The sequence below is a fragment of the Populus trichocarpa genome, chromosome 1, assembly GCF_000002775.5.
Source record: "Populus trichocarpa isolate Nisqually-1 chromosome 1, P.trichocarpa_v4.1, whole genome shotgun sequence".
Taxonomy (NCBI): Eukaryota; Viridiplantae; Streptophyta; class Magnoliopsida; order Malpighiales; family Salicaceae; genus Populus; species Populus trichocarpa.
Window position 1 is genome coordinate 8,643,884 of NC_037285.2, and position 27,371 is coordinate 8,671,254.

At 32.0% G+C, this 27,371-nt stretch overlaps 2 protein-coding genes and 2 pseudogenes across 2 annotated transcripts; all 4 read right to left on the reverse strand.

Moving 5' to 3' along the window:
- On the reverse strand, positions 1–1,757 carry LOC112326219 (thaumatin-like protein; annotated as a pseudogene).
- A 3,591-nt stretch (positions 1,758–5,348) lies between these two features.
- Positions 5,349–6,293, reverse strand: LOC127903940 (thaumatin-like protein). Its single transcript, XM_052446091.1, has one exon. The coding sequence runs from the start codon at positions 6,217–6,219 to the stop codon at positions 5,542–5,544; it is 678 nt and encodes a 225-aa protein (XP_052302051.1). The 5' UTR covers positions 6,220–6,293; the 3' UTR covers positions 5,349–5,541.
- Positions 5,349–25,398, reverse strand: LOC127904113 (thaumatin-like protein). The gene is made up of 2 exons (XM_052446089.1): positions 24,585–25,398; positions 5,349–5,481 (listed from the first exon to the last, which is right to left on the reverse strand). The coding sequence occupies exon 1, from the start codon at positions 25,322–25,324 to the stop codon at positions 24,647–24,649; it is 678 nt and encodes a 225-aa protein (XP_052302049.1). The 5' UTR covers positions 25,325–25,398; the 3' UTR covers positions 5,349–5,481; positions 24,585–24,646.
- On the reverse strand, positions 16,613–17,841 carry LOC127904715 (DEAD-box ATP-dependent RNA helicase 47, mitochondrial-like; annotated as a pseudogene).
- Positions 25,399–27,371: the final 1,973 nt, after the last annotated feature.

A 27,371-nucleotide genomic window follows, 5' to 3' on the forward strand; every position in this document is an offset into this window, starting at 1 on the left:
GAAGAACCTGGAGAAATTATTTGGGCCACAACTACCAGGCCCATTAGTGCAGCAATATTCATTGGTCTTATAAGCCGTACATGGGTTGCTGCACCCTCCCATAGCCCGCAACTCGTTAGGGCACTCACCATTAATATTGGCGGCACACCGGATTCCTCGGCAGGCACCGGAGGTTGGGCTAAAGTCCATTGGGATGTTGAACCCATCAACAAGTGAGATATCAAGAAAGTCTAAGTTGTTGGGCTGGTTTATGCAAATTCGGCCTAGGTATTTGGTGGAGAGCCGTAGCCTTGGCATTTTAGCACTCTATTGCAATCACCATTCACCAGTCTCACATTGGCCCTGGCCATTAGCATCAAAGTTACAATTAGTTCGGCTCCAAATGCGAGCCATGGTGGTGCCAGGTGCGACATCAAGGTTCCATGTCGGCCGCCACCGGGTGAAGCTGCAGCCCAGATAGGGTAGGTGCATTTTACAACATCAAAGGTGGCTGCATAAGCTAAGGCGAATAATATAGGCCAAGGGAAAAGAGAACTGGAAGGGAATTGATGTGGGGCTCATTTTGGGTTTATGTAACGCGGTTGCGGCTGCGTTTCCAAAAAAATTGAAATATATTTTTTTTTTACTAAAATTTAATATGGTTTGTATGTTTTGGATCGTTTTGATGTGCTGATGTCAAAAATAATTTTTAAAAAATGAAAAAAATCATTGGCATGCATTTTGGCACGAAAAGTTATTTGAAAAGCACCCGCAACCACACTTCCAAACACGCTCTAAGTAGCTTTACGAGCACTTTGTGTTGGCTTGTATTTCTGTGTTCCTAGAGCATATTGTGTGAGTATTTATTTATGGAGCCTGATGAAGTCCCAAATAAGTAGCCTGCAACTGGAGGTTGAATAATTAGTTAATTAATTAGTTTTAATAATTTTATTTATTTATTTTTAACCGGAATGGTTAATAGTTTATACTTGGTACTTGATAGATCAATATGACTTGTGACTAGTACCTGTAAATTTTTTTTTTTTTATGGAAGTAGGGACTTTTCGATACTTAAATAATTATCTTTTTAGAGAGAGAAAATACTATAATATTTTAAAAAAAGATGCTCTGAAAATATATATGCAATAGAGAATGAAGATTGTGAACTTTTGTTCTGAATGTCTCATAGTGTATTTATAACCCATATGTCTTGTTCTTTTATGGAGATGAGTGACTGAAGTGTAATTTTATCATTGTGATACATTTTATCCAGCTAAAAAATAAAGACATGACAGGTCATGAAAGACTTTAATACATCAAATGGTGTTAGCGGAATGTAGACTTGTTTAATTAAATATATTTGTTAAGACATAAATCATCTAAGATTTTATGTAAAAATCTATAGAATTGATGACATTATATTAGAGTATTATGTTTGAATATCTAATCATGTTTGGGTTGTGATGACAAAAATCTTTAGGCTTGATACTTTCAGGAAACACATGCCAGACCCACCCTGTTAGCTTGACAGTACATCAGGCCAAGCTATTGGGCTTGACAGCACCTGCCAGACCCAGATGATGCCTTGGTTTGGATGGCGCCAAACCCAGGTTGCGCCCGGGCCTAGCGTACTACTAGGCCCAAACGTTGTGTCTAGCACCATTTGTCAAACCAAAACATATGGTGTGACAGCGTTAGTCCACAACATTGAGTTTGGTAGTGCCAGACCCAGGTGTTGTCCGGGTCTGGTGGTGGCCAGACTCATCATGCTTGGACATGATATACTGTCAAGTCTAATAGCGGCTAGGTCTGGTTAATGCCTGGGCTTGGTGCCTTGCCATGCCCAATCATGGCTGGTAACGCCAAACTCAGTGCCCCTCTATTGAGGTGTGTTTGTGCTGATGCATGTCAGCTTAACATTCTGAAAATTCAAAAAAATTATATTTTTATATTTTTTTTAATCCAATATTTTTTAATAAAGATATACTAATAAAACCTTATTTCACGTATCTGAATCCTGAATTTGTGTACGTGTGTAGAAGGGAAGCTTTAGTGGAACGACTTTAACAAATATCCAAAGTTTTTATGGACGAAAGTAATCGAGGGAAGAAGAAAAAATGCACCGAGAATTGACTTGTAGACATCAAATTAATGTAGCCCAAGGAAAATTCTTCCGAACAAGAACAAAATGGAAACCCACACAGATTTTTTTAATACACAGGACGTCCTTGAATATGTAAATTAATGTAGACAATGAATATGAGATTACCACATGCAATAGAAAGTCACTCTTCACCTCCATCGTAGTTTTTGCCCAGCAAATGCAAATAAGAATACAAAACTAGGCATTGATCATTTTCGTTTTGGAGATTGATGGGGGAAAATATTTAAGGAGGAAGGGACTGTTTGGTATTAAATTAATATTTTTTTAGTTTTTTTTTTAATTATTTTAATGTGTTGATGTAAAAAATAAATAAAAATATATTATTTTGATATATTTTCAAATAAAAAACACTGAAAAACAATCTCTACTATACTCCTAAACAGGCTCAAAGTATCATACACTAGCGTGTGCACATACTTGTTTACACACCATAATATTCAACCAATAAAAGGAATATAGTATTTTTTTTGGATAAATTTATAGCTAAGCTAACACTCATGTACTTCCTTCACGCCCTAAGTATATATCAAATTCCAATCTTTTATTTACAAAAAAAGAAGAAGATATATATAAAACCAAAATTCATAACTTAAATGAAAAACACTCTAAAATATAATTCCAATCTTTTATTTACAAAAAAAGAAGAAGATATATATATAAAACCAAAATTTAGTAACTTAAATGAAAAACACTCTAAAATATAATCTCTATAACACTCTTAAACAGGCTCGAAGTATAATACACGGGAGTACACACACTTGCTTACATACCATAATATTAATTAAACCAATAAAGGAATATGGTAAAGAAAAATGATGATCAATATTGAAATAAAAAATACAAACAATTTTTTTTATTGAAGGGTAAAATTTAAAAGAAAAATCAATTTAACAAATGGTTAAAAAAAACAAAAGAATGAGGATCAAATTGAAAAAAAAATATATTACATATTGGGATTGAAGGGTGAAACTGAATACAAATAAAACTTCCACAAAAAGTCAAGAATAAAAATTAAAAATCAAAATAATAAGAACTTAAGTTGAAATAACAATAACAAACAGGACCAAACTGTAATTTTCGGGGAAGGAGAGAAAAAAAAAGCTCAATCGGTGACAAACCACCCCATCACTATCTACATGCACCGCATCAACAGAAAAATGACACAATGACGTTTCTAATGACATAGCTGAAGGGGAGTTTTGGTAGTTGGGAGGCCCCAACAACGTTTTTGTTTTTGTTTTTTTATTTATTGAAATACTAAATTGCTCCTCAACTGACCTGATAATAGGAAAAGTATCTTTTTTGAAAAAAACTATTATGAAAATACCAAAAAGTAAAAAGACAGTTTTAAATTTTTTCTTTAAAAAAACAATTTGGATGTTTCACTGTTTATAAAATGTAAAAAAACTTTTTCTGCTCTCAAACAATTTTGGTAATGATTAATACGTTTTATAAAAACATCTTGATGCTCCAGTAACAAGTATTCATATTTTTTTATGCGAAGGCCAAAACTACCATTATACTGTTCTAGTTAATAGTATTTTCACTACACGTACGTGAACAATATTTTTGAAAGCAGAATATTTATTTCGTGTTAATAGGAAGTCCCATTTTTCATTACAATTATGATTCTGCTATCAACCTTTTACTATATATCGGGAATTCTAGGTTTAAGTTTTTAAATATTAGCCACGTTTCATCTCAACAGGGAGAAGGTAAAAAGGAGAAGATAATATAGAAGATAGCAAACAACATAGTTAACTAAACCCCTTTGATAATCAAATCATGGCCTTTTGATGAAGCCATGCGGGCCGGGCCAAGTGGATGGCCCTAACAGAATTATAGCTGAAATAAGGACAAACTCAGACTTAAGATGCTGTTTGGTTTTGTGGCTGCGGGTGAGGTTCACCCGCAGCCACACATTTTGATGTTTGGTAAATGAAGCAAACCTGATTTTACTTGGTAGGGCCTACTGGTTTTTGCTGTTCTCATGGTAATTTTTTGGAACAGTGGAGCCATGCTCCACTGTTGCGATGTTCAGTTTTTTTTTTTTTTTTTTTGAAAAATCAATGAAAAAGTTTAGTTTTTTTTTTTCGAACAACACCAGTGCAGTTAATCGTGGATAATATTTTTTTTTGTTTTTTAAAAAAATTAATTTAAAGTAAATTAAATTTATTCGTATTGTAATGAAATTGTAAATTTTTTTTAAAAAATTGTGTTGTATTCGAAAAATTAGTATTTAATATTATTTAATAACACTACATAAATTAGAAAGATATCGCATGATGACGTAACATTTGTGGAATTTGATCGCAATTCTAATAATAAAGATATCACAATCTTTATTATTTAATAACACTACATAAATTAAAAAATTCAGTTTTTGTTGTTGCGCGCTTAAGAAACCATGAAAAATATAGTCCTTGTTGGATAGATTTCGTATGTAATGACATTGCCTATAGTTTAATGGAATAATAAAAAATATTTGATATCAATATTATTTATTTCATGATGTAATAACAGTAGTTAAATTTACAATATTTAAATTAAAAATCATTAATATATATATATATATATATATATATATATATATATATATATATATATATATATATATATATATATATATAATCTCAATTTGAAAAGCATTTTTTTAACCAAACACGTTAAAACTACTTTTTCTTCAACCTCAATTTCAACCACAGTTTTAACCAAACACCTATTTTTTCAAATCAACCTCAACTAAAAGTACTTTTTATAAAACAACTTTTTTCAAACCACAACCACAACAGCTACCGCAATACAAAACACACTCTAATAACACCACTCGTACGTAAGGCTACTTACTATATATGCAGTCTGTCTAGAATGAGCACAAAGTTGGAGCTCAAAGCTTGGGAAATTCTTTTGGTAAATAAAACCCTTTTTCATAGCATCTTATGAACTGTCTTGTGTTAAGTCCTCTCTTAATTAAATTGGAATAATCGGTGGACGAATTTCATGTCACTAATATAGTAAATACTGCAAATCTGTGGTAATTGTGAAGCTGTTTCAAATTTCATTGACTGTAACAAATATTTTCTGGGTTCTGTATTGTTCGATCTGAAAAGTTTCTCTTTGTGTTCAGTGAATGGACAAATGAGAAAAATATTTATGAGAGATGGAATCATGGGCGAAAAGCAACGGGATTTTAAGATCTTCAGCATCCATGAATAGAGTATTTATTGAAATTCATGTGATAGAACATATATATTGAGCACATCACTACATGTGCTTATGTGCTCAGAGGCCTTTAATTGGCTCTCTTATTCCACACCGCTATATATATATATATAGGTGTGCAATACCTTAGTTTGTGACACTTAATATTATCACTGACTAGCTAGTAGCTACTAGGTTCATGGGCAGAATATGACCTTATAGTTAGTCCCAGTGGGGCAGGTAAACAAACTTGTAGGATCATCCTTGGGATAACTATAAGCATCTGGGCACCTCTCCTTGAAATACTTTGAGAAAGTAGTAGGACCACAGGTGCCTGAATTGCAACAATACTCGTCAGTTTTGAACACAGGACATGGTCCATTGCACCCTCCAGGGACCTTCAATTCATTAGGGCACTGTCCAACGATATCTGCTGTGCATTTGATCACGCGGGTACAACCTGCAGAGGCCGAGCTGAATTCCATAGGAACATTAAATCCATCAATGTTAGAGATATCAATGAAATCTTGGTTTGCAAATTGGCCGATTGCGTATTCGGCTAGGGTGTTAGGGGGTGAACCATAGCCTTGGCATGCTAGGAGCCCATTGCAGTCACCAGTCTGGCAGTTGCCCCTTCCAGCACCATCAAATTGGCAATTGGTTCGAGCCCAAATGCGTGCTTGTGTGGTGCCAGGGTCAGCACTAATGGTCCATGTCTCACCATTGTTAAGTTGCCTGCCACCCCCAGGCTTAGCTGCAGCCCAAACCGTGTAGGGACATTTGTTTGTTATATCAAATGTGGCTGCATGGACAGAGGGGAAATGAAGGGCAGCAAAAAGGAAGGAAAAGATTGAGAGGGTTTTAAGGGAGCTCATTCTGGAGTTCGAGTGAAGGCAAGTTCTATAGGTTTTTTGTTTTTGTGGTAGCTAGTGTGGGTGAGGAGATGCAGATGCGGGGGGAGTTTATATAGCAATTGGGTTGGCTATGGCTGCTTTCAACACTTCAATGTGATTGCGTGATTAATTTTAGTTTGCTGGGAAAATTAAGGGATGGTATTGATGGGTCTGCTTTGGCTTGACTTTAATACAAGACAAGCAAACGAGGTTGCATTTACATACCATGTGTTCTCAATCCATCAACCAAGATATTTAATTTGAGGGTAATGAATTTTTAAAATTTTGAAAGCAAAATTAATAAAAAATTCTATTTAATAATAATATTGATACTGCTTGCTTATATAATTCGGTGATATTTTTAAATTTTGTCCTACATTTTACAATATTAAGGACAGGCTAGAGTTATACCATAACATGTCGAGTTCAAAACTACACAAAATGTTGATAATTTCTTTACATATATATTGTCATGAATAAATTAACACATGCTTGTTTGCAAACTATTGTGGTATTTATAATATTGATGTTAAGTCTAATCATATATATTGTTGAACTACTTTGATTTAATAAAATTCATCTCAAACTCCACTAATAACAATAATCCTAGTTAATTTAATTTGAAGGATTGATCTCTTGGTTAAGGAGGTATGTTTTCTTTTTATATTTTCTAGGTTCAAATCTTAAGATTAACATATAGAACAATTTATCAGGGAGGAATTTAATTAGTCTTTGTTAATGCACAATCTAGCCCGAATATACTTTTAATATTGAATAAAAAACCAATAATCCCAATTTAAGGATGGGTTGTGGATTCGATTCTTCGAAAAGGTGTCAACTTCAATTCCTAAAAATAAAAAAAAGATTTATTGTATTGGGTGAGTAAACTATCACCAAAAAGATTTTGCGAGGACAAAATGAATTAAAAAAAATGAATAAAATGAGATAGATATCAGGATTAAAACAAACATTAAAGAGACAATTTTTTTGTGATGATGATAATAATTAAATGATATGGAACTAATGGCGTTATGATGAAGAGACAAAGGGACTCAAATAACATAAAAAAAATGTAAGAGGATCTAATAAAAAAATAGAAGAATACAAATCCCAATTAAAACCTGAGATTTTTCTATCAAGTATCAACACACAGCTATGTGGAAAATCTTGTAAATGTGGTCGAGCGTCTCGGCTTCTTATGCGTAGAAAATTCTTCAAAGGCTGCGACGATAATACGCGGCACCGATGAAGGTGAAGGGTGCCTAATCAATGAGTGTTCCAAGGAAAGCAATTTTATGTCAGTGCTGCCAAATCTCGACGACTAGAGACTGGGAAGAAAAGTCTACAGAAATATCAGCAAGGATATTCTGGCATCAACAATTACTTAATCCCCCTGATCACTTTTTGGTGTTTCCATTGATCCTGAAAGGTAATGCAGCCGCTCTACAATTAATTTAAGCATCCATATAACTTTTCGACGTGAATCGTGGGGGTCTCCCCATTTCATAAATTTTGATTCTCTCTTTTAGAATTTTGTTTTTCTTTTATGAATTTCACCTATTAGTCATAAAATGAAAAACAAAAGTACATGATATGCCGGCCAACCTAAATTTTTACTAGCATAGAAAAAAATATTTAGGTTATGATAATATTTTCAAAGAAGTGAAAAAAAATTAAGACACGGTTCATAGACTTGGTTGAATTTAATAAAACCAGTTAATTTAATTATATAATATTTTTTAAATGTTGATGGTAAATAAAGTAAACAAAAAAAAATAGCAACAATTAACTAGAGAAAATAAACTTTCAATATCATATTTGGAAAGAGAGAAAAAAATCCGTTGAAAATTCACTATTACTTTATCGTAGATACTGCTTCACCACTAAAAAAAGCTTATTGAGATGATTCTAACACTATTATAAAACACTATATGACACGTTAAAAGAAGTCGCATGTGTTATTAGATTAACAACTTGGAAAGCAAATCAAACAAAATATTTTGAAAGGAACATTTCCTACTTATCTTGAAATCGAGGGAAGAAGAAAAAATGCACAGAGAATTGACTTGGAGACATCAAATTAATGTGGCTCAAGGAAAATTCTTCCGAACAAGAACAAAACGGAAACTTTTTTAATAGACAGGACGCCCTTGAATATGCAAATTAATGTAGCCAATGAATATGTGATTATTACATACAATAGAAAGTCCCTCTTCACCTCTATCGTAGTTTTTGCCCAGCAAATGCAAATACGAATACCAAACTGGGCACTGATCATTTTCGTTTTGGAGCTTGACGGGGGGTAAATATTCAATGAAAGGACTGTTTGTTAATTTGGTCCAACTGTATTTTTATTTATTTTTGTTTTAAATTAAGTTTTTTTAATATTTTTTTATCATTTTAATGTTAAAAATAAAAATAAAAATAAAAATATTATTTTAATATATTTTTAAACAAAAAAAAAAACTCTAGAAAACAATCTTTACTGTACTTTTAAATAGACTCTATTTGCACACATTAATATTCAACCAATAAAAGGAATAGAGTATTCTTTTGGGATAAATTTATAGCTCAGCTAACACTCATATATTTCTAGTCCAAGTATTTATCAAATTCAAACCTCTTATTTATAACAAAAAAAAAAAGAAGATATTTTCAATATATATATAAAATTCCGTAATCCAAACGGTGATGATGATTTGTTATTCTTACTCATATTAGATAGGTTAGGAATGCTTTTGTTGTTTTTTATTTTTTTTCTAAAACGTGAGTTTTCCATGTTTGTGTTTCTAAACGGTTTCTAGTGTGTTTGACATTAATGATGTATTATATTGATTTTAAAAAATATTAGATTGTTTTTAGTATTTCTTTTTATAATTTTGATGTGTTGTTGATAAAAATAAATAAAAATTTATTTTAATATATTTTTAAATAAAAAATACTTTTAAAAAATAAGTGTACTATAACACCAAATTTAAATTTAAAATTATAAATCCTCATAAGTAATGAACATTTGGTCACTTCTGAAGAGCTTGGCTTCCGAAGGGTGTTATCTTTGATTGAAGGGTGACATTGAAAAAATTAATTTGATCTTTGATTGAATGATAAAATTAAAAAAAAATTAATTTAATAAAATGATAAAAAAATAATCAAAAGAACGAGAATCAAGTATTATTTAAAATGACAAAAAAAAACCTAATGCACACGTCAGCATATGAACGTCCCCCGTGTTATTTAGGCGACATGTGGAGCCATCCGGCCACCAATCACCGTCTTCTAAGACGTGTTTGTAAGATCTAATGCTTTATACATGATGGTGCGGCGTATGTACCAGTAACGCCTCTGGTTTGGTGCCAGTGACATTTTTTTTCCTTCTTCTTCTCTCTCTACTCAAATTTTATGTCAGCCCCTACAAAATTTCATACCAATCCCTATAATTTCTTTTTCCTTCACATTTGATCTCAATCATTTTGATTACTATTTTTTTTTATTTTAGAATAAGCTATAACATTATAAATATTTTTTAATTTCACCCCTATGATTTTTTTAATCTTTCAAATTTGGTTCTCATTCATTTAATTGCTATTTATTTTGTTTGAGATTATTTTTTTTAATTTCATCCTCATTGGTTTTTTTTTTCTATCAAATTTTATACCCATTCTTTTTGTTGCTATTTTTTTCTTTTTCAAGTTTTTTTATTGATATTTTTTCACCGATTTCATCCTTCAAAATTAAATTAGTTGAGAATTAAATTTTTTGATTGAACCAGGTCCAATATTTCATGGGTTGCGAGTTTTAGAGATTATACTAGGTGTGGGAGGTTAACCCAAGTTTATGTTTTCTTATTTTGTATTCTTTTTTTTTATTATTTTTTTATTATATTTTTTATTGTGGTTTACCTTCTATTAGGTTAGCCTCCTACAAATTATTTTTTCAATTTCACCCCTACCATTTTTTAATATATAAATAACCTATAAAATTACATTTTTTTTTATTTCAACCCCTATGATTTTATAATATTTTAAATTTGATCTTGATTCTTTTAATTGTTATTTATTTTATTTGGGATCATTTTTTTTATTTTTTTTCAAATTTTATCTTCCTTGTGTTTTTTTTCTATCAAATTTTTTTCTTATTCTTTTTTTTTCTGTTTTGCAAGTTTTTTTATTAATTGTTTTCCATAATCTCATCCTTCAAAATTAAATTGATTGAGAAAAGCTTCTTAATTGAACCCTGATCCAGGATTTCATAGATTGCGAGTTTTAGAGATTAGATCTACTTTAAAATGTTCGTTCATGTTTGCTTGATTTTTTTTTCTTTTTTAACCTGATGCTTTCTTATTTTTTATGTTTTTTTCTTAGAGTTTTGCTTTGTTATTTGTTTTCAGTTTGCCTTCTATTGGATTCCAGGTTCATGATCAAGATCATTGATTTCAAAGGTTAACGCGGATTATCTTTTGTTTTTAAAAATTAATTTATTTCAATTCCATCCTTCGAACTTTTTTCCATGCTATTCTTTTTATGAGACTACCCCAATTTTATGCCAATGATCTTGGAGTTTTCGAGTTCACCCGATTTAGGGTTTTTTTCCTCTATAGTTTCATACTATAATATTAGGTTGTTTGATAATTCGGATAGACTCAAGTTTGACTTTTTTTATTGTTTTTATTGTTTTTTATCAATGCATTTATTGTTATTATATTTTTTTATATTATTTAAATTAAGAATTGAACCAATGCCTACATAGGTTTTTTTACTCCACCATATATAGTCAATAGGTTTTTTTCCCCCGGTTTTAATGGTTATGGTATCCTTCACTTGATTGCGATATTATATATGATACACACATGCAAACTATTGTATTTTCAAAAAGAAAAAAAAATATGAATTTTCATTTTAAATTCAAGCCCAAAATAATAACATAAAAAATAAACTCATTTACCAACCCAAATTTGCAATAATTTAATTATATCTTTCACATTTTACATCAGGACTCAGGACTGCCTCATGTCCTTAACTTCCGTTATATAGAAGAACGCGACTTTCTGTCCATTAGGCTAAGTCGTCTTTTATTTTCCCAGTGTTTGCCTTTGACATGTATAACCATTTTGGAACGCTACACCAACAATAATGCACTTCCAGAAGATTTTTTTTTTTTTTTTTTTTTGGTGTCAAGAGAAATCTGTTCTTTCACTCAAACTCGACAAATTGGGTTTCCTTCCGCAAATCATGGTCTTACTACATTCCTAGTCTCTTTTTTTTTTTTCCGATTATTTAGCGGGTAAGGAAAGGACAAAAATGAGAGCAAATACATTCAGATGGAAAGTATTAAAAATTATAAAAATAAAGATAAAAGGATAGAAGTAAATCAATTCAAATAGAAAAGATTCAAAATTGTAAATAAGGAAGAATTTGAGAGACTCTTCGAGTTCTTTTTCAAATCCTTATCTTTATCTTCAAATCAAAGATAGATTCAATCTCTCTCTTCCTCTTATTCATCGTTCCCTCTACCCCTCGTGATGATCATGGAATGTTAAGGACTTGTACTCTCAATTTTGACTATAAGAGGATGGTGACTTCCACTTGGTCAATGCTTCAATCTCCACGTACTCCCCCTTTGTGCTATTCCTCTTTTGTAATAATAATAATAATAATAATAATCAACATATGGTGCGTGTTAGCTATTAAAGATTATATATACAAAAAACTAAGTCATATCAGAGTTTTATTGTGGACAAGTTTTAGCTTTTTATTAAGAAAATTAAGAGATTGAAGACCAAAATTGATATTTTTTCATTCCTGTTTTTTATGCTATTATATTTTGGTCTTATACTTCAATTTTATCACATTTTAATCTTTTAATGTTTAAAAAGAAGAGAGAAATTTATTGAAAAAATTAAGGAGAGAAACGTTCTCGTATGGCTGGATTCTAGTCACCAAAACTTTGATTTTGATATTTATGGATTTGACTTTAAAAGAGAAACTCAATGAAGATGGTTTTTACTTTCAATTATACTAGAAAAGTAGATCGGGCCTAAAAAAAGACTTGATATCATTCTAAGTTTTTAGAGCGATTAAAATATGTTTTGTTGTTATAAATGGGTTATTAGAGGTCAATAAGATTTTTTTTCACCTTCTTAGGTGAAAAATGGTTGAAATGTTGGTTTTTGAAAATTCAAAAACTTGAACCCTGATTTTTCGATCACTAGATCAACCTTCGATGATCGAAAAAAGTTGTAGAAGAACAATGCAACATCTATTAAATTAAAAATAAAAAAAATATTAGGTGTGTGGGCCTAGGTGTTTGTACGTATTTGTAGGCCAAGTGTGTAGAAAAATTATTTTAGCCTAGGCACGCAGGCTATCATTAACACAAAATTGTCAAATACAAACAAAAATACCAACGGAAAAATATTATCAAAAAATTTCGGTGCCATTTACCAATGGAACATAATGTCATTGTTTTCACCAGTATTCACATAGGGAATTACCAGTGGAATTCAAGGAATGCAAAAAATGGGCAAGTATTCCCTTAATATTTTCGTCAATAAATCTGATGTGTCAATAATGCCGATGAATTTATTAATGAAAAAGAAATGTCACTATTTTCTATCAAAGAATCCATTGATAATATTTAAGTTATAATCTACCGCACGACCTTCCTTTCTTCCTCCATTTCTTCTTCTTCTTCTTTTTTCTGCAGAAAATAACACCCCTTTTGCCCTTTTATTTTATCATAAATCAAGCTTTCATCATCACAAATACAACCACCTCAACACTCAGTCTGTCAGTATCTCTTTTCTGATTCAATTTTTCTTTTTAAGATTCGTCATATCAAGTAAGCAAACCTAACTATTTTTTGTTGTAACCCATTTGTTTATGTTAATTTTTTTGGCATTTTTGTGTAGTATATGTAGTTTGTTTGTGTATTTACTTGTTTTATAACTTTTTTTCTATAGAAATTTGTTGTATGAATGTATGATTTGTACATGTTAAGGTTTGTTTGAGATTTTAAAAAATTATATTTGTTTGTCATTTGATGAAATTGAGTTTGATTTTGTAACTTATGTGTTTTATAATGAAATAAATAATGAGTTATTTAATTGGCGCGTTTCACATTTTGTCAATTTTATTTTTTAGTTGAGAATTTTAGTAAATTTGGAGGAATTTGAATTTTCATAGAGAAAATTGTTAACGATTAAAGTGTACTATTAAAACATATTGAATAGGTTTGAATTCAATCAATGATAGCTAATTAGTTGGGTAACAATAATTCATTTATTTCATATTATTAATTAGTACATGTTGTTATCAATATTCTATATAGATCTCATGTAAGTAGTGGATGATTGTTCTTTGATATATCGAGTTTCGCCTGAAGGTTTGCACATGATGAATTATTGTAATGGGGTTGAGAGTTTTATTAATTACGGACTATCTAATCTGAAAAATATTAGTGGAAGTGATATTAGATATCCATGTAAAATTGGTAAAAATAAAAAGTTTCTCGATCCAGATGCTGTTATAATGCATCTTCTACAAAAAAAGGTTCATAGAGAAATACTTGTGTTGGTTTGCACATAGAGAACCCAATATTCCTTATGAGGTCATGGTAGAAAAGATAGTTAGTTCAACTTCTAGTTATAACAACGTGCATGAAGTTGTAAATGATAATAATAATCCTGATAGAAGTATGATGATGAATGCAATAAGAATGAATCAGGGTTATGCATGTGAATATTCAATTGTAGATTAAGAATCAAATGTATACACAACTAGGTTTTTTGAACTTTTAAAAGATCTCGATGAACCATTATAGGATGGGTGCACAAGTCACAGTAAATTATCGGTCATTACATAAGTGTTCACTATCAAGTCAAATCATGGGTTGAGTGAGGCCGGTTATGAAAGAATCATCAAATAAAGGAGAATCATTTTATCTGAAGGGAATAGGCTGAAGAGAACTTTTATGCTGATAAATCCATGATGAAACCCCTTGACCTAGAATACTAGAATTTTGACATGTGTCCAAACTTTTGCATGTTGTACTACTATAAAAATACAGATTTTATCGAGTATAAAACATGTGGGCATGCTCGGTATAAACTCAAAATTGATAGGGGAAGAACTCTTGTCACAAATAGAAAATTGAGATACTTCTCAATCAGACTGCAAATGTTATTCATATCTCCAAAGACTATTAAGCATATGACATGACATCATTCACATGATAAGATGGATAGTTATGGTGCACCCTTCCGATGGTGAAGCCTAAAATTCGTTTAATATGGTACATCCTTAATTTTCAAAGGAACCACGGAATATACATTTTGGGTTATGTATAACTGAATTCAATCCATTCAGGTCATTTGTTCTACCCTATTTTTGTTGCCTAGTAATACTCACGGTTTATAATTTTTCATCGAGGATGTGTACGAGACATGTTTTTATCTAGGGTTATACTCGGTCCTAATAGTTCAGGTAGGAATATAGATATTTTTCTTTGACCCTTAATTAAAGAGTTGAATCAATTGTAGTCATTCAGGAATTTGATGAATAGTGTCTCAAAAAAACATAATTTTTAGATGAAGACATCTTTAAGGTGGATTATCAATGATTTTTATATGTATAAGATGGTTTCTGGTTAGAGCATGCATGTAACAGTAGTATGTTCATACTATATAGAAAACAACAAGGCCTTCACCGTAACAAATAGTGATAAATCATCTTATTTTTTTTATTGTCATAGGAGGTTCTTATCAACCGATCACAAATACAGAAAGAACAGAAATAAATTCTTTATAGGTAGAGTTAAAAGACATTTTATGTTAAAAGACATGAGAATAAAAAAATAAATACACGTGACCCAACATGGGGCCTAAAAAGATTATCATCTCTATATATATAGGGTTTGGAATCAATGATTCCAAACCCAATGGTGAAGGATCTGACACCTTACCATACCTATGCATATAAGTGCAGCACATAGCTAAACACAAGATAGATGAGCCTTGCATCTTGCCAGACCCACATACATCTAAGCTTAGAACATAGTTGAACCAAAGACAGTTGGGTCTGACGTCTTGCTAGATTCACATGCACTTTGGTTCAGCGTATAGCTGAACCCAAGACATTTAAATCTGGCACCTTGGCAAATCCACATGTACTTGGGTTCAGCATGTAGTTGACTCAAGGATGTTTGGGTCTGAAGCCTTACCAGACCTACATGCACTTGGGCTCAACACGTAGCTGAACCCAAATGTTTGGGTCAGACACCTTGTCAAACCAGCATGTATTTGGACCCAACACACAGCTGAACCCATGGATATTAAACCTGAAAATAATGTCAGGCCCATGTCACCTAGGCTGGGCTTGGTGTCCAGCCAAACCTAAATACATTGGGTTATTATCTTGATTTTCACCCTTTTAATCATGAACTTTTAAGCAAAGATATATTGATACATCAATATGGTATATTTGTCAACAATTAATAATCTGATTACTCTACTTCTGTATGGAGGTACTGCTTCATTGCATATGTTTTAGTGTTCGTTTATTCTGCTTTCCAACTCTTCGAAGTGGTTTGTGACAGCAAACACAGAGGCATCCTCATCTCAGACATGTACTCGGATTACATGAGCTTCATCCTTGATATAGTGCGGTTTCAGAGAAGCTTAAAACAGCACTTGTAGTTCCTCTCTCAATGTTTTTTTTTTCCTTTTCTCTATCCGGAAAATATATTTCCTCGATGGCTAATATTTTTGCAAGCATTTAAAGGTGGCAGGCTATCTTCTGATTTCTTCTAGTTGGGTAGCAATATTGGCCATCCAACAGATTGATAAAACTGCATCTATCTGGAAGGCGGTCATCATTTCCACGACCGTGTCGATTGTGACTTTCCTTGTCATTGTGATATGCACTCTGTTATCAGCTTCAAGCAATGTAAGAGAATCATCTGGTGACGCAGCTCGTGCCTGCTTAAAATCCTAGCATTCTTTCCTAATCACAACAAAACATCTCCGATTTGCATGTAGAAAAGGAATCCCCTTTACCGGCATGCCTGGTGTAATATCATGCTCTGCTGCTTCTTCAATCGTATGAAATGCGATCATTTTCCTTCCTTTTTTTTCCAGGTTAAACATGATTGGGTGTTAGGTTGTGTAGGTTGTTACTACTGGATTAATGCCCGGTAAATGAGTTGCTTTTGAGCTGTTTTATTTGAAGGTCATAATCATAGGCTTCATATGTGGTAACTATTGCTTTAAGCTCTAAAAACAGAATATCTCATAATAAGCTTCAAATTCAACATAATCTAGCTGCAACAAGCTGCTTAAGAAAACATTAGGGATTGACTATGCCCTAAAATATAGCCGTTATCTTGATGGAAACAAGTAAAACCAAAAGATACAATGAGTAACCTATCCATCACCTTAAGGCCTCCGCATGTTTCTCCGCTTTTCAGTGACAACAAGCTTGCCCTTTGTAAACTCGCAAGCAGGAATAGAGACCCCAAGCAGCTTCTGCAGTTTCTTCACAACAAACACTTCTGGCTCCTCGCAAATTGTCAACACAGTGCCCTTCCTACCAAGTCGGCCAGTCCTGCCAGCTCGATGTGCATAATGAATTGAGTCCATAGGCACGTCAAGATTGACAATAAGATCACACTCAGGAACATCCAAACCCCTTGCTGCAAGTTCATTCGTTACAAGGACTCTCACCTGCCCACTTTTAAATTTCTTCAGAATTGTTGACCTACCAAGCTTGCCAAGATCCCCATGGAGCCCTGCAGCATTCATCCCACGAGCCTCTAGTTTGAAGACAGCATCTTTTAGTTGCCTTGTATGGTTCATGAAGGCTATCACAGACTGCGCCTCCAGTGCATGAACACATCTTCTCAAAGTATCAACCTTATGCTGCAACCATGTGGTGTTTCAATGCTGGAGGAAGGCTCTGTACCGTTGCCTGAGGCTGCAAATTTGAGTCTGAGCTTGAATTAGAAGTACACCTGGACAGATTATCAGTTCCATGAGCAAGAGACTCAAGTGGAAAGACACTTTTTGCCTGGACAACAAGTGGGTCACATGCTCAGTTCCTAGCAGCCCTGACGACAGAAAATGGCACTGTTGCTGATACCATTAAAGCCTGACGATCAGCCCGTCTCGCAAGCGGACTTTTTTGTCCTCGAGGGTCTGCACCTGATCTACTCCCTACATGTTCCAATATCCAGTGCATGTCCTCCTGGAAGTGAAACGAAAGAAGGTTATCAATTTCATCTAAGACCAAACAACGACAACCATGGTTATGAAGTTTGCCATCTGCACTAATCTTTGCAATCCTGCCGGGTGTAACCACAACAATCAATGGCTTGTTTTTCTTTAAAGCTTCTTCCTGTCTTGACCGGTTTGCACCAAGTACAATCTGCTGAACCACTCTCTTGTTATCAGGTGCTAACAGCTTTTCAATCTCTCTCACTATTTAAATACCTAGCTCTCTAGACGAAGCCACAATCACTGCTTCTATCTCTGTTTTTTTTCCGAGTTTCGTTATCGCCACTTGAAGATTTATTCTTCAGTGTTCCAACTTCAGACAGTATACGAATAGACATTTTTGTATTTTCAATTTTTTAGAATAGTATAATTATTTTATGTTCTTGAAGATAAAGATAATTGAACTCACCCAGGACTCTTTTATCATTTTACTTTGTTTTTTAGTAATTTTCAAGGATATTCAAGTGTATTGTTGTAAATTACATATATTATATATAATTATTAAAAAAACTGTTGCGTGTTTCTTATGGACGACCCTGCGTTGTTCAGGCGACATGTAAAAGTTCGTCTAGATACTGAACGCCACCTTTTAGGGCGGCAGTTGGAAGATCTCAATGCCCTTTACATTATGGTACGACGTGTTTTTCAAGATTCATGGTTGTTTGTCGCCAATAGACATTTGCTTTTTTTCCTTTTTTTCCTCTCTCTTCTTCTCGAATTTTGCATCATCCCATGCAAAATTTTGAAGCAACCCCTTTAATTTTTTTCTCCCTTAACATTTGGTCCCTATACTTTTAATTACTATTTTTTATTTTAGAATAAGCTATAAAATTATAAATGTTTTTCAATTTCACCCCTACTATTTTTTAATTTATAAATAATCTATCAAATTACAAATGTTTTTCAATTTCACTCCCTTGACATTTTTTAATTTCACCCCGTATGATTGTTTTTAATCTATCATTTTTTGTATCTTTAAAATTTGGTTTTCATTCATTTAATTGTAGTTTATTTTATTATGAATCATTTTTTTTTAAAATTGCTTCCTCTTTGGATTTTTCTATCAAATCTTATCCTCCTTATTTTAATTGTTTTTGCAGTTTTTTTTAAATATGTTTATATTTTTCTCATTCTTTGAAATTAAAGAAGTTGAGAATTAAACTTTTTGATTGAGTTCGGGTCAATGATTTCATGGGTTGTGATTTTTAGAAATTAAATCAGATTTAAGAGGTTCGCTAGGTTTGCTTGTTTTTTTTTCTAAACTGATGTTTTTTGTTTTTTTATCCTTTTTTGGGTTTTTGTTTTGTTATTTTTTATGGTTTAATTATATTGGGTAGCCCTCAATAATTTCTTTTTATATCACCCCCTACCATTTTTTAATCTATAAATAATTTATCAAATAACAAATGTTTTTCATTACCTCTTATGATTTTTTTTTATCTTTCAAATTTGGTCCTCATTGTTATAATTGCAACTTATTTTGTTTGGGGTTATTTTTATTTTTTAAAAAAAAACATCATCTTCGGGTTTTTTTGTCAAATTTTATCCCTATTTTTTGTTTTTTTTTTTGTTTTTGCAAGTTTTTCTTATTAATATTTTCTCAACAATTTCATTCTTTAAAATTAAATTTATTGAGAGTTAAGTCTAAGATTGCTTGGTTTTTTTCCTTTTTTTTTGTTTTCTTATTTTCTTAGGTTTGATTCTATTGGGTTAGCTCTCTACAATTGTTTTTCAATTTCACCCTAACTATTTTTTAATCTATAAACAATTATCAAATTATATATTTTTTTCAATTTCATCTCCTATAACTTTTTAATCTTTCAAATTTTGTAGTAATTCTTTTAATTGCTATTTATCTTATTTTAGACATCGATCACCCTGCGACCTGGGTCATAGACATCAATGAGTTTAATAACTTTGTTGCTTTTTAAATTATTTTTATTTCATTTTATGATAAAATTAGATGTTTGCAAAATCAAGGATCAACTCTAAAAAAAATATTTATTTAAGATCATGATAACACTATAAAAAGTAGAAAAAAATAAACCATAAATTCAATTTCCTAACCAATCCAATACTAAAGAAGAATGAAATAAAAAAAACAATTAGAAAAAATAAAAGACCAAAAAACTAAAAAACAAACATATCAGGTTTGATGTGTAACTAACTAAGCTCATGAATCGGGTAACCCGAGTCAACACATCAAACCCACAAACTAGGTAATGGATTCTATTGAGATTAATAATTTTTTTTTCTAAATTTTTTTTATTTAACTATATGATAATAAAAATAGACGATTGTAAAATTGAACGTCAAATCAATACCGAGACTTTTTTTTTAAGACTATGATAACCTTGAAGAAAGCAAAACGAAACAAATTATGAAACTCAATTTTCAATCAGCCCACTATCGAAGGATAAAAAAAAAGAGAAAAGTTAAACTTGCTAAACCCGTCAACGGGCCCATGAATTTTCTAAAATTAAAAACATGTTTTTTTAAAACTATTTTTTTAACTATATGATAAAGAGAAAAATAGATAAACGTATAATCGAGTTCAATTAGTAAAAAAAAACCACCGATTAACCCATGAACTGAGACAACCAGGATTACCTCGCTAAACTAGCAAACCAGGTCATTGACTCCACAAAGTTAATAACCTAGTTTTTTTATATCATTTTTTTATGTAAATGAACTTTTTAAAATATAGACCATACCGTAATGCTATGATATTTTTCGGATACAAATCGGATGCTGAGATATTTTTTTGATACCGCAATAACCATATAAAAAATAAATCATAATAAATTATCGACTCTAAATTCCTATAAATTAAAATAAAATGTTCAAATGAAAAAAAATGTTCAAATGAAAAAAATATGGATTACTATTTAATCCATATTTAATAATTAAAAATAATACTTAATAATTAATTATCAAAATGGTAAGAAAATAAAAAAATAAATCCTTGATGATTAAAAGGGTATTTAGCTTAGAGGTATAGTAATTTTTTTGTGAAACTCATATAAAAAATATTTATTTTTTATTTTTATAAATTAATTTGTACTTTGAAAAAATTATATCTTTAAAAAAAACCAACCAAATTTTCAAGCAAAATACATACTAAAGTACGCTTTTAGGACATGAAAGGTATTGGTATTGGCTTAAGTAGCTTTACGAGCACTTGGTATTGGCTTGTATTTCTGTGTTCCTAGTGCATATTGTGTGAGGTATTTATTTACGGAGCCTGATGAAGTCCCAAAAAAGTAGCCTACCAACTGATTTTTGGGTTGAATAATTGGATAATCAATTAATTCTAATAATTTTATTCATTTTCTCTAACCGAGATGGTTAATAATTTATATTTGGTACTTGGTAGATCAATATGGCTTGTGACTAGTGGCTGCAAAATATCTTTTTTAATGGAAATAGGGACTCTCTGATATTTAAATAACTATCTTTTTAGAGAGAGAATATAATAATATTTTAAAGAGAAATGCTTTGAAAATATATATATAATAGAAAATAAAGATTGTGAACTTTTGTTTTGAATGTCTCATAGTATATTTATAACTCATATGTCTTGTCCTTTTATGGAGATGAGTGACTGAAGTGTAATTTTATCATTGTGAATTTTTGAGTTGTATTATGAGTTATATTACATTCATTTTATCCAGCTAAAAAATAAAGACATGACAGGTCATGAAAGACTTTAATACATCTAATGGTGTTGGCGGAATATAGACTTGTTTAATTAAACCTATTTGTTAAGATATAAATCATCTAAGATTTTATGTAAAAATATATAGAATTGATAGCGTTATATTAGGGTATTATGTTTGAATCTGTAAGTGTAGCGAATCTAGTCATGTTAGTGTAGCGAATCTAGTCATGTTTGGGTTGTGATGACAAAAATCTTTAGGCTCGACACTTTCAGGAAACACGCATCAGACTCACCATGTTAGCTTGACAGTACATCAGGCCAAGCTATTGGGTTTGACAGCACCTGCCAGACCCAGATGATGCCTTAGTCTGGATGGCGCCAAACTCAGGTTGCGCCCGGGCCTAGCGTACTACTAGGCCCAAGCGTTGTTTCTAGCACCATTTGCCAAACCCAAACATATGGTGTGGCAGCGTTAGTCCACAACATTGGGTTTGGCAGTGCCAGACCCAGGTGATGTCCGGGTCTAGTGGTGGCCAGACTCATCATGCTTGGACATGATGTACTGCCAAGCCTAATCGTGGCTAGGTTTGGCTAATGCCTGGGCTTGGTGCCTTGCCATGCCCAATCATGACTGGTAACGCCAAACTCAATGCCCTTTTATTGGGGTGTGTTTGTGCTAATGCATGTAAGCTCAACATACTTGAAAATTCAAAAAAATTATACCCTTATATTTTTTTTAATCCAATATTTTTTAATAAAGATATACTAATAAAACCTTATTTCACATATCTGAATCCTGAATTTGTGTACGTGTGTAGAAGGGAAGTTTTAGTGGAACGACTTTAACAAATGTCCAAAGTTTTTATGGACGAAAGTAATCGAAGGAAGAAGAAAAAATGCACCGAGAATTGACTTGGAGACATCAAATTAATGTGGCCCAAGGAAAATTCTTCCGAACAAGAACAAAATGGAAACCCACACAGATTTTTTTAATACACAGGACGTCCTTGAATATGCAAATTAATATAGACAATGAATATGAGATTACCACATACAATAGAAAGTCACTCTTCACCTCCATCGTAGTTTTTGCCCAGCAAATGCAAATAAGAATACAAAACTACGCATTGATCATTTTCGTTTTGGAGATTGATGGGGGAAAATATTTAAGGAGGAAGGGACTGTTTGGTATTAAATTAATATTTTTTTAGTTTTTTTTATTATTTTAATGTGTTGATGTAAAAAATAAATAAAAATATATTATTTTGATATATTTTCAAATGAAAAACACTGAAAAACAATCTCTACTATACTCCTAAACAGGCTCAAAGTATCATACACTAGCGTGTGCACACACTTGTTTACACACCATAAAATTCAACCAATAAAAGAAATATAGTATTTTTTTTGGATAAATTTATAGCTAAGCTAACACTCATGTACTTCCTTCACACCCTAAGTATATATCAAATTCCAATCTCTTATTTACAACAAAAAAAAAGATATATATAAAACCAAAATTCAGTAACTTAAGTGAAAAACACTCTAAAATATAATCTCTATAACACTCTTAAACAGGCTCGAAGTATAATACACGGGAGTACACACACTTGCTTACATACCGTAATATTAATTAAACCAATAAAGGAATATGGTAAAGAAAAATGAGGATCATTATTGAAATAAGAAATACAAACAATTTTTTTTATTGAAGGGTGAAATTTAAAAGAAAAATCAATTTAACAAATGGTAAAAATAAAACAAAAGAATGAGGATCAAATTAAAAATATATATATATTACACATTGGGATTGAAGGGTGAAACTGAATACAAATAAAACTTTCACAAAAAGTCAAAAATAAAAATTAAAAATCAAAATAATAAGAACTTAAGTTGAAATAACAATAACAAACAGGACCAAACTGTAATTTTCGGGGAAGGAGAGAAAAAAAAAAGCTCAATCGGTGACAAACCACCCATCACTATCTACATGCACCGCATCAACAGAAAAATGACACAATGACGTTTCTAATGACATAGCTGAAGGGGAGTTTTGGTAGTTGGGAGACCCCAACAACGTTTTTGTTTTTGTTTTTTTATTTATTCAAATACTAAATTGCTCCTCAACTGACCTGATAATAGGAAAAGTATTTTTTCTGAAAAAAACTATTATGAAAATACCAAAAAGTAAAAAGACAGTTTTAAATTTTTTCTTTTAAAAAACAATTTGGATGTTTCACTGTTTATAAAATGTAAAAAGACTTTTTCTGCTCTCAAACAATTTTGGTAATGATTAATACGTTTTATAAAAACATCTTGATGCTCCAGTAACAAGTATTCATATTTTTTTATGCGAAGGCCAAAACTACCATTATACTGTTCTAGTTAATAGTATTTTCACTACACGTACGTGAACAATATTTTTGAAAGCAGAATATTTATTTCGTGTTAATAGGAAGTCCCATTTTTCATTACAATTATGATTCTGCTATCAACCTTTTACTATATATCGGGAATTCTAGGTTTAAGTTTTTAAATATTAGCCACGTTTCATCTCAACAGGGAGAAGGTAAAAAGGAGAAGATAATATAGAAGATAGCAAACAACATAGTTAACTAAACCCCTTTGATAATCAAATCATGGCCTTTTGATGAAGCCATGCGGGCCGGGCCAAGTGGATGGCCCTAACAGGATTATAGCTGAAATAAGGACAAACTCAGACTTAATAACACCACTCGTACGTAAGGCTACTTACTATATATGCAGTCTGTCTAGAATGAGCACAAAGTTGGAGCTCAAAGCTTGGGAAATTCTTTTGGTAAATAAAACCCTTTTTCATAGCATCTTATGAACTGTCTTGTGTTAAGTCCTCTCTTAATTAAATTGGAATAATCGGTGGACGAATTTCATGTCACTAATATAGTAAATACTGCAAATCTGTGGTAATTGTGAAGCTGTTTCAAATTTCATTGGAGATCAAGGGAGTCAAGGGCGAGTAGGGGTGGTGCAATGTGGAGTTGGCAATCAAATGAGAAGTTATAGATGCTTCACCTTGTTACGTTTACTGAGATTTGTTTCTTTGGAAACTTGGGTTTCTGTGCTTGCATTTTCATGCTACGCTAAAAAAAAAAATATATATAATTTCCAGATTGATTGTAACAAATATTTTCTGGGTTCTGTATTGTTCGATCTGAAAAGTTTCTCTTTGTGTTCAGTGAATGGACAAATGAGAAAAATATTTATGAGAGATGGAATCATGGGCGAAAAGCAACGGGATTTTAAGATCTTCAGCATCCATGAATAGAGTATTTATTGAAATTCATGTGATAGAACATATATATTGAGCACATCACTACATGTGCTTATGTGCTCAGAGGCCTTTAATTGGCTCTCTTATTCCACACCGCTATATATATATAGGTGTGCAATACCTTAGTTTGTGACACTTAATATTATCACTGACTAGCTAGTAGCTACTAGGTTCATGGGCAGAATATGACCTTATAGTTAGTCCCAGTGGGGCAGGTAAACAAACTTGTAGGATCATCCTTGGGATAACTATAAGCATCTGGGCACCTCTCCTTGAAATACTTTGAGAAAGTAGTAGGACCACAGGTGCCTGAATTGCAACAATACTCGTCAGTTTTGAACACAGGACATGGTCCATTGCACCCTCCAAGGACCTTCAACTCATTAGGGCACTGTCCAACGATATCTGCTGTGCATTTGATCACGCGGGTACAACCTGCAGAGGCCGAGCTGAATTCCATAGGAACATTAAATCCATCAATGTTAGAGATATCAATGAAATCTTGGTTTGCAAATTGACCGATTGCGTATTCGGCTAGGGTGTTAGGGGGTGAACCATAGCCTTGGCATGCTAGGAGCCCATTGCAGTCACCAGTCTGGCAGTTGCCCCTTCCAGCACCATCAAATTGGCAATTGGTTCGAGCCCAAATGCGTGCTTGTGTGGTGCCAGGGTCAGCACTAATGGTCCATGTCTCACCATTGTTAAGTTGCCTGCCACCCCCAGGCTTAGCTGCAGCCCAAACCGTGTAGGGACATTTGTTTGTTATATCAAATGTGGCTGCATGGACAGAGGGGAAATGAAGGGCAGCAAAAAGGAAGGAAAAGATTGAGAGGGTTTTAAGGGAGCTCATTCTGGAGTTCGAGTGAAGGCAAGTTCTATAGGTTTTTTGTTTTTGTGGTAGCTAGTGTGGGTGAGGAGATGCAGATGCGGGGGGAGTTTATATAGCAATTGGGTTGGCTATGGCTGCTTTCAACACTTCAATGTGATTGCGTGATTAATTTTAGTTTGCTGGGAAAATTAAGGGATGGTATTGATGGGTCTGCTTTGGCTTGACTTTAATACAAGACAAGCAAACGAGGTTGCATTTACATACCATGTGTTCTCAATCCATCAACCAAGATATTTAATTTGAGGGTAATGAATTTTTAAAATTTTGAAAGCAAAATTAATACAAAATTCTATTTAATAATAATATTGATACTACTTACTTATATAAGTCGGTGATATTTGTAAATTTTGTCCTACATTTTACAATATTATGGACAAGCTAGAATTATACCATAACATGTCGAGTTTAAAACTACACAAAATGTTGATAATTTCTTTACATATATATTGTCATGAATAAATTAACACATGCTTGTTTGCAAACTATTGTGGTATTTATAATATTGATGTTAAGTCTAATCATATATATTGTTGAACTACTTTGATTTAATAAAATTCATCTCAAACTCCACTAATAACAATAATCCTAGTTAATTTAATTTGAAGGATTGATCTCTTGGTTAAGGAGGTATGTTTTCTTTTTATATTTTCTAGGTTCAAATCTTAAGATTAACAGATAGAACAATTTATCAGGGAGGAATTTAATTAGTCTTTGTTAATGCACAATCTAGCCCGAATATACTTTTAATATTGAATAAAAAAACAATAATCCCAATTTAAGGATGGGTTGTGGATTCGATTCTTCGAAAAGGTGTCAACTTCAATTCCTAAAAATAAAAAAAAGATTTATTGTATTGGGTGAGTAAACTATCACCAAAAAGATTTTGCGAGGACAAAATGAATTAAAAAAAATGAATAAAATGAGATAGATATCAGGATTAAAACAAACATTAAAGAGACAATTTTTTTGTGATGATGATAATAATTAAATGATATGGAACTAATGGCGTTATGATGAAGAGACCAAGGGACTCAAATAACATAAAAAAATGTAAGAGGATCTAATAAAAAAATAGAAGAATACAAATCCCAATTAAAACCTGAGATTTTTCTATCAAGTATCAACACACAGCTATGTGGAAAATCTTGTAAATGTGGTCGAGCGTCTCGGCTTCTTATGCGTAGAAAATTCTTCAAAGGCTGCGACGATAATACGCGGCACCGATGAAGGTGAAGGGTGCCTAATCAATGAGTGTTCCAAGGAAAGCAATTTTATGTCAGTGCTGCCAAATCTCGACGACTAGAGACTGGGAAGAAAAGTCTACAGAAATATCAGCAAGGATATTCTGGCATCAACAATTACTTAATCCCCTTGATCACTTTTTGGTGTTTCCATTGATCCTGAAAGGTAATGCAACTTTTGGATCGAAGTTTGAGGAAACGTGATTTGTATCGTGTTTTTCAACACATGCAATCAAATAAATAAAAAAACACAAATAAAAAAAATTTAGTTAAGGTGGCTCATTATTCATATAAACAAAGTTTTCATTTCATTTTAGTTATGGCTCGCGGTATACCAGCTAACCTAAATTTTTCCTAGCATAAAAAATATGTTTAGATTAAGATAACATTTTCAAATAAGCAAGAAAAACTTAAGACATCGATCATTGATTTAATTGAATTTAATAAAATTTGTTAATTTAATAATATAATTTTTAAAGAAAAAGATAATGATAGTAAATAGAGTGAACAAAAAAAAAATTGGCAACAATAAATTAGATAAAATGAGCTTTCAATATCACACTCGGGAGAAAAGGAAGAAAAAATATGTTGAAGACTCACTATTGCTTTAACATGGATACTGCCCACCATTAAAAAGAGCTTGTTGAGATGATTCTAATACCATTATGAACCGCTGCATGACACACCAAAAGAGACTACGCATGTCATTAGATCAACAACTCGGAAAGCAAACTAAGTAAGATATCTTGAAGTGAGTATCTCATACT

Excerpts from the sequence above, each read along its gene's own strand:
- LOC127903940 (XM_052446091.1), bottom strand. The coding sequence starts at position 6,219 with ATGAGCTCCCTTAAAACCCTCTCAATCTTTTCCTTCCTTTTTGCTGCC.
- LOC127904113 (XM_052446089.1), bottom strand. The coding sequence starts at position 25,324 with ATGAGCTCCCTTAAAACCCTCTCAATCTTTTCCTTCCTTTTTGCTGCC.